General features: G+C 53.4%; 1 protein-coding gene across 3 annotated transcripts; it reads left to right on the plus strand.

The window, feature by feature from the left end:
- Positions 1 to 2,616: 2,616 nt before the first annotated feature.
- On the plus strand, positions 2,617 to 5,206 carry SMIM33 (small integral membrane protein 33). Of its 3 annotated transcripts, XR_012044141.1 has the most exons (3): positions 2,646 to 2,834; positions 3,267 to 3,844; positions 4,294 to 5,206. XR_012044141.1 is itself a non-coding variant. In XM_072872804.1 (2 exons), the coding sequence occupies exon 2, from the start codon at positions 3,283 to 3,285 to the stop codon at positions 3,703 to 3,705; it is 423 nt and encodes a 140-aa protein (XP_072728905.1). In that variant the 5' UTR covers positions 2,617 to 2,735; positions 3,267 to 3,282; the 3' UTR covers positions 3,706 to 5,206. The 3 variants fall into 3 exon arrangements, 2 of the variants coding, with proteins under 2 accessions (XP_072728905.1, XP_072728904.1); XM_072872804.1 differs by having other exon boundaries at positions 2,617 to 2,735; positions 3,267 to 5,206; XM_072872803.1 differs by having other exon boundaries at positions 3,267 to 5,206.
- The last annotated feature ends 3,202 nt before the right edge of the window (positions 5,207 to 8,408 follow it).

Consider the following 8,408-nt stretch of genomic DNA (forward strand, 5'->3'; position numbering starts at 1 on the left):
TTTAAAGGCTGAGCTTTCTGATGGCAGCTACTACATGTTCGAGCATCTGGCCGGTTCCCTTTGGTGCCCCCCATGAAGCCGGGCTCCCCAAATCCCCCCGCCCAACACCACTTCACCCTCCCTGGGGCGTGAGTGGAGCATCTCACCTTGGAACAGCATGCAGCCAAACAGCCAGAGGAGCGGATGGATGGACGGAGCCAGCATCTTTTCGGTGGCTTGTGGCTCTGCAGCCCCGCTAAGGCTCTGTCCATCCTGGGAGGGACAAGAGGGTGAGGAGCGATTTGCCTGCCTGGGCTGACTCTCACAGAGCTTCCTGTTGAAGAATAGAAGGAAACGGGCTGAATCCACAGGGGAACTGTGTTTTTTAGCCCAGTATGGTTGGAGAGGATGTGAGACATTGCTTACCGACGGCAAAGGAAACCTCACCATCAGTTTCAGCTGATGGGGGATTTGGCTCTCATAGTGGGGGAGAGCGGCGGCACGGTGGGCCTGCCCTGCTTTGGGCCTCGGTGGCTTCATTATGGTGCTTGGTTTTTCTGGGAGGTGCTTTCTTTGTTGGTGAGGATGTGCACCCCAGGTCCAATCTGCTCTGCATCAGCCGTGACAGCTGCAGGCTGCATTGGTCCTTCCTGGGCGAGGAGCTGCTGGGGGAGCCGGTGCTCCCCTCCCACCTGAGAGGGAATTTCTTAACATCTCCGGGAGGGATTTGGAAATATTTGCTCCTCGTGGGGCCGGGGTAACTCAGCAGCTGGTGCTGCCTCGTGCCCTGTGCTTCCCTGTGCATCTCCAGTGAGTCTGAGCACCAGGATGTGCTGGTTTTGGGATGCTGGCTTTGGAATGCTGTTTTTCGGGGAGCAGCAGTGTTCTTCCCCACAGGACATACAGCACACGGCAGGCTTTGACTTGCCCTAACCCCAGTTCCTTGACAAGGGGAGGAACTGGAAAATTGGGCTAGTTCTGCCCCGCATCCAGCCCAAGGGGTTTGGGGCATTTGGTTTCTTGGCCCCAGCCGTGTGGTGCACTTGTCTATGCACGACCTGTCTGTCCGCCTGTCCCCTGCTGGCATAGTTTGAACTTCAGAGGTAACACGTTGCTCCGTGTTGGATGTGAACGGGTGTTTGGGGGGGAGGAGAAGGGTCTTAGTGTCCCCACGTGGGAAAGGCTCCCACGTCTGCCCGTCTTGGAGGGTCCATGCAGGCGTTCAGGATGTAAATCCACAGGATTGTGTCTCCTGGCTCGAGGGGCTGGTCCAGCCCCCTCCCGCAGCCCCCTGGAAAGCTGCAGAACCTCGGCCAAGGGCAACGGAGCTGCTCCTTCACTGCATGGAGCACATCAAGCGGGTGTCTTATGCTGCTGGCGAGGTCCTTGCTTTCCACGACCAGGAGATGGCGGCAGGAATGGAGGGAGAGATCTCCCGTGCGCTGCGCAGCTCCTTGCATTTCAGTGGGTCTCTTCAAACATCTCCAAAACCCCAAGCAAACCGTCAGGCCAAAAGCAGCCAGCATCCCACAGCAGCCTTTGCTTTTACAAAACCTCTGTTAGCAGCCTCCCCCATCATTTTCTCTCTCTCTTGCACAGATGTGATGCTCAGAGATTACGCTGTAGATTAAGGTTTTACTGAATCCTGAAATGAGTGCAAATTCCCAGAAGCTCTAATGTGTGGCCAAATCTCTTCTGGATGCTTGGCTGGATGAGGGAAGAGGCATTTCCCACCCCATCCTCCCCATGTGCAGGAAAGACAGCTCAAATATTCACCCCAGCTTGTCTGCTGAGAGCCTCCAGGTAAGAGCAGTGTTTTGGGACAGAAAGATGGGGAGACATGTTTTGTAATGGCTAAAACTCCAGAGAATCCATCTTTTCTGCTCTGAGATGTGCTCAGGGTCACTCCAGGTGGCAGAGGGTCTGACTGCACGGCATCCCTGGACCAGGGGTATGGTACCTGCCTGCGTGCAGGTGTAAATGCTGCTGGACTTGAGGGCATCCCTGCAGCCTTGCTCGCACGAGCCATATGAGGGGAGAGACGTGTGAGTACTGACCTGGCACTGGCTCCTGCCTGTGACCCTGAGCGGGTCCCAGGGTCCAGAGCTTCCCTATGGACTCACACCGCTGCCGGCCATAGCAGTGCTAATGGTCCTTCTGCAGCAGTGGGACCCCCCGGAAGAGAAAATCAACCCTGGGGCTGCATCATCTCTCAGGGCGAGGGTTCTTCCAGCCCGGAGCATTGTGTGGGTACACTTCGCTGGGCTGCGCAAAGAGCTCACATGCAGAAGGGTGATTTTTTACACTGATTTCTTAACCACGTTAAATTTAAACGCCAAGCCGGTGGAAGGAGGGAGGTTTCCTGCAGTTTCGTGGCTGGGGGTTGCATGTGTGCAGCCGAAGGCGCGGTAGGTGCTTTCTCCCCAAACAAAAGGGCACTTGTCTTGCAGCGGGCGAGAGGAGTTTTTTTCTGGCGAGGGTGTGTGACAGCGAGGGAGGGGGCGGCTGCGCTGATGTGGCACTGGGCTGGGTAAGGGAGCACCTCTCCTGCCCACGGGATGAGCAAGCGCTTCCTCCTCTGCCCCGGGGAGTCCCGGGGGGGGGTGTGGGGCCGAGGCATGACGTGGCAGCCTCCGAGGTGAGTCTGGCTGCACCTACACCGGAGAACCATCCTGGAGGTTTTTCTGCTGGTCCTGCCATCAGCTTCCCAGCCTTGCCACTGGAGACGATGATTCCCATGCAGCAGGGACGCCGAGGTACCCCTGTGGGACTCGGGAGGGCTCTCCCTCCCTCCTCTCCCCTCCGCTGCCCCCTGCTCCCACCCGTGCTGGCTCCCATGGGATTTTGCAGCTGTGGTGAGGGATGCCTCTCTGTGTGTTTTGATGGGGTTGGGGTCTCCCAGGGAGGTCCCCGTGGGGTTTGGTCTTGGATTAGCACTGTGGGGCTGGGGGCAAAGAGAGGAGGGTGGAGGGCTCCCCACCAAGGAAGCCCCAGCAAGGTGTAGTGGGGAAGGAAGAGCCCCATGCCAAAGGTGTCCAGGACAAGGGGACACAGGGCATCGCCTCCCCACCTGAACGTGTCTGGGGCACCATCCTGCAATGCCAGATATAACCACCAAAATTTATCCTGTCCTGCGAGCCCGTGGGAGGGAGCACTTACGGGACCTTCCCACTCCCCAGCAGCTGCAAGCGCAGGCAGGAGATGCCGACTCGAGGGCAGAAGATAAGGACATAGGATGGCCTCTGCTCTGTGGTCACCCCTTTCCACCCCATCTTTCTCTGTCCCAGGTCAGCCTACTCATCCATGAACACCTCCGCACCCAGCAACCAACTGAGACAGCCCACGCCCCAGGACGTGGCCGCCTTCACTCCCATCTCCGTTGTCAGGAGCATGACGAAGAAATCTGATGCCCTGCCCATGATCTCAGTGATCGTGGTCATTTTTGTCCTCTTGGCTGTCTTCATCATCATCGTGGTGCACTATGGCCCTCAACTCCGCACCATCCAGATCACTCTCTACCATGAGCCCATGCCACAGGACCTGGACAATGGTGTGCACCTCACGGACTGGAAGAAGCTGGGGTCCCAGAAGAAGCTGCCTGCCCAGCCCTGCCAGCAGGAGCCGGCTGGCACGGATGCAGCCAGTGTGAGCTGCCAGTGCTCCTGCAAGCATCACCTTCCCTGCGGGAGTGCTGAGCCCAATGTCATTGAGATCACGTATCTGTGACAAGGCTGTGGGCCACCTGGCAGGACTCAAGGGACCATGTCCCACTGGAAAAATAGTGACTGGGATGTTAGCTTAGCCCGAGACTCACCAATTCCCGCATGCGGAGGTTGTAGCTCCCCAGAATTGTGTCTCTTCCCAGGTAGGCTCAGCCAGGAGGTTGAGTGTCACTGCAGTGACCCATCATCAGCCCCCAGAAGTCCAGCCTGGGGGGTGCCACTGTCCCCAGGCAAGAGCTGGGTCCCCAGCTGAGGCTCTGGGGCTGGGTTAGCTTACCTGGGACAGCGTTAGCATCTCTTCTGTTTTTTCTCACCCTTGTTTTACCTGTCCCACCCTGTCTGGGAGTGGCCAGGAGAGCTGTCTTGGTCCTTGCCCCAGCTGGGGAGCTCTGGGTATATGCTCAGCCCCTTGGCAGGAGCTGGAAGTTACATCATCTGGAATTGCTTTCCAGATTAAAGATATTTCCACATGCACAGTGTCCTCATTATGCCATTTATATGGCACAGAAAAGCCTCCAGCCCCTCTTTTCCTCCATGCCACAGCCCCTTTTCCTCCATTGGAGGGCTGAAACACTGTCCTCCCTCCTGCCAGCCCTGGCAGTGGGCTCATCCCATCGTGGCAAACAGCCAGAGGAGAGGAGGCAGCACCTGAACCCATGTTGGTGTTTCAGCAGTGGAGCCAGCAGCAGAGGAAAATGTGTCCAGTCCCCCAGTGGAGGTAGGTGAGAGAAGAGAGGTGACATGGCAGAGGCAGGAGAGGTGATAACGGCACATCAGCCACCCCTTGCAGTTGGCTGAACATCTCAAGGTGTTGGCACCGGTCGAGAAACATGTGCATCTATGGGCAGAGCCTGCAGCATCTCTGTGCACAATAGCAGGGATGGGGAGACCTGAGGTCATCTTCATGGTGATCATCTTCATTGTCCCCATCGCTGTCTGCTGTCCCTGTGCCAAGGGAAGGTCTGCTCAGGGACCTGGGAATTTGGGTGGTTTCAGCGTTGGAAGAAGCAGGGCACGTCCCAGCTGAAGAGGGAGCAATGGTGGGGTCGGTGTAGCCAACCATGGTGGGATGGATGTTGATGTGGCTCGGTCACCTGGGGCAGAAGCTCATTGAGGTGGCACAGAGGGAGCAGATGGAGAGGTGAAACATCCTGGGCCCCTTAAGGCTCCTGGTGGTAGTAGACCGTGGTGACCTGTTCAGCCCCAGGAGTCTTTCTGCTGCTGAAGGCACTGGGCATCTCTTTGGACAAGAAATTGGTCTTGGTTTCTCCTCACTCAGAGGAAGCTGGACATCAAAGCCTGTCTTCAGTGCGTGGGCTCAGAGGACAGTCCCTGGGGAAGGATCGCAGCCTCTGGGATCACCCTCAAGGATTAATTCTGCTGAATAGTCCCAGAAGTCAAAATACGGTTCCTGCCTCTCCCCTCCCCAGAACAGAAAAGCCAGATCCATGTCCATCCTAAGCCGCATCCCCAGCACAGATCCCTCTGTGCACTGTTGGACAAGAAATGGGGTCTTTTACCTATTCCTCTGGGCACTGGAGGTATTTCTGGCATGGCAGATGCTCCAGCGTCCTTCCTCTCACTTACTTTAAAGCTAAGTAGCAGTTGGACTTGCTGGAAAATTTTGGTCTTTACAATAAATGTAATTTATATTACTTTTTTTGGGAGGTTGTTTTCTGTTTTGATATTTTTCCCCTTTTGTTTTCCAGAGGTGATAGTGCATTATCAGCTTTCCCGTGCCTGTGTTAGAGGAGATAAGGTCTATCATTTCAATTGAAAATCACTGAGAGTCCCACCTCCCTTTGCATGTCAACACATGGCTTATTTTTTAATTTGTACATCCCTAATTAGCAGCACCACCTGAAGAGCTAACCACCTTCCAGGGACATCTCTTTAAATGATGGCTGTAGGTTGTGATAATCCAGGTGGTCACCCATGGTGAGGGCTCAGTCCAAGAGCTTAAGAAAATGCCTTACAACCGTCACAAGATCTGCGTCGTGGTACCCAGACTGGCTACACTGTGCCTGGAGGACAGCGGCCGTGCACTGAGATGGTGTCACCTGGCCAGGGTGAATCGGCAGAGCCGTCACCTAGCTTTCGTGGTTGTGTCGTTTCAGATCAGGCAGCAGCTTGGTTCAAGACAAAGTCTTTAATCGGAGAAACAGGAGCTTTTGTGGCAGCTCCCACTGAAGGACACCTGCAGCAGGGAAACATCATGTTTGCAAAGAAAAGATTAAAAACATCTAAATATTAATAAAGAGAGATAAAGTGGGTAGTTATTACTAGAACTCATTGATTTGCAGCTGCTGGGGACTCGTAAAGGTCTGATTTATGTTATGGCATGCTGTGGCCTAGATCTATCACTTACACTGTGGAGGAGCTGGGGAAACCCCACTGCTGCAAAATGCTTGCCATTGTTCAGGTATTTCAGGTTGTCAAACTAAAAGCAAATAAAACTGGCAGTGAATGGTGGTGTTGATGGGGTTCCAGTTTCCCCCATATTTGTCCTGTGCTCTGATCCTTCCAGCCCAGTCCAGGAGCTGTCAGCGGCCCCTTCTTCTATATGACCTTTTCTGGAAAGATCTAGTATTGAAGTTCTGGCCTTCAGGATTTTTCCCATGTATTTCATTTGCAAACAGATATTTAGATGTAATCTTTTGAAATACAGGAAAAAACTGACTGTAAGACTCATAATAGCAAACTAGATCATATAAGCAAGTGACAATCTTTTGCCAGCTTTCTCCTCCAGAAGGACACCAATATCTCAACTCTGCTTCTCATTGCTTTCTCCTACACAATAAAATGTCATTTTTACAGATTCTCCGCTTTTATATTTGGCCAGCTCTACTACTATCCGCTTATAGGATTGCTCTTTGTAGTGCAAGACTTTATAAAATACATTAGGGTTTTTGAGTGGCAGAGGCTGTGCATGCAAATTATCATAACATGATTACTCTCTATTCAAACACTGAGCTTGTTCTAATTTATTTCACTTATAACTTTCTTCTCCTGCTTAACAATAATCTTTTTATGAATGCAGAGCAACAATAACTCTCCTTATCATACTCTCTACACAGGGGAGCTCCTGGAGCACAGCAAGCAGGAGCTAGCATAGACTTTGCAGTTAGTTGCTTTTCTTGAAGCCAGATTGCTGCCTTAGGAAGCTTTTAAAAGCTGCCACATCACCTGTTAACTCTGTCCTGATTAGGGATCCCCTGCACCTCCTTTTATTTCCCTCCTAATTAGGGTGTTACCTGCTGCAGGGGGGAGCACCTATATAACCCCTGCACAGGCACATAGCTCCTAGGAGTATTTAGTAGGGGTTTTACAGCTGGGCTTTTAGGAAAGTCTGCTCATGATGCTGCAGGGTTGCCTAAAATTGTGCAAAATTGAGGGAGGCATCTCCCTCAGCAGAGGCTGATTATGGAAGGGAGGTGCAGCATCACCCAGTGCCTCCCTGCAGGGCTGGGAGCCAGCTGAGCCCGACCAGGACCTCTGCCTTGGGGTGAGGGTGGTCAGAGACCCTCTCGTTGGAGGTTTGGTGGCTTTCTGCACCTCGCTGCCCATCGGCCTGGGTGCTGGGGAGAGCCTGGGGACTGCGGCAATGCTGAGAGTGGAGCAGCAGTGGGCTCTTGTGGTGGAGGCAGCCAACTGCACGCTGCGCAGGCAGGGGTGCGGGCAGCAAGCTGGGGTGGTGACTTCTCCTGCCTCTCTCCAGCACCGGTGAGAGGGCAGCTGGGGTAAGCTTGTGTTTGGAGCGATGTGCCTGGTTTTGGGCTCCCCGGTGCAAGGAAGGCATTGCTGGAGGAGGTTGCAAGGAGATACAGAGAAATCTTCACTATGATGAAGGATGAGGTCCTGGGCAATCCAGCCCAAAAGGGACCCGATTGAGGTGGGAGGCTGGACCAGGTGGCATATGGAGGCCACTTTCAGCCAGTGTCACCTTCTGATTTTACAGAGAAGATGATGAGCACAGAGAGCGCCAGGGCCCCCTGGGAGAAGGTCCATCCACCGCTTGCAGATTTGTGTACTTGCTGTTTGGTGTGAGAGGGTGAATCACTTACTTGCTCCTGAGAAAGGTCCCCCAAGAGCCTCCCCAATCCCTGCAGGCAGCTGAGCATGGGACAGGTCCTGGGCCACCTTGTGCATCTGCACCCAGCTCCTAAAACATCTAATGCACAGAGATGAATTAAGAAAACATATTTTTTTTCTACTGAAAAGGGAGTGACACTTCTAGAGAGGCAAAGCCTGTCTTTGAAGGGCTGAAAATTGGGACAATTGAGGGGAAAAAAAAGCAGGATCCCTGGTGTAAGGGCACCAGCTGGTGAGAAGCAGCCATGCTTTTACTTGCTCCATCTAGATTTGCAGCTGCCCTCCTGCTGAGGATGGTGCTCTGAGGTACGGAGCTGAGCCTGGAAGAGAGTGTCCTATGTCGGGGTGCATCTTGTTGCCTATGGCCTCTGTGTCTTGACCTTCAGACACCATTTCCTACCCCATGGAGCAGCTGTAGAGCAGGGATAAGACCAAGTCCTGCTTTCCTGAATGGTCCGCAGGATATGGTAAGACCTGAGCACCCTAATGAGTCCAATCTTGGTATGTCTTTAGTTGTGCTCATTTTGAACTTATCTCCTTTTGATGTTGTTTTTCATTATTAGATTTGAAAAAAATTTCTCTTCCCTTCTTGTTTTTTTTGTTGCCCTATGTACC

This window comes from Ciconia boyciana, chromosome 9, assembly GCF_034638445.1.
Source record: "Ciconia boyciana chromosome 9, ASM3463844v1, whole genome shotgun sequence".
Classification (NCBI taxonomy): Eukaryota; Metazoa; Chordata; class Aves; order Ciconiiformes; family Ciconiidae; genus Ciconia; species Ciconia boyciana.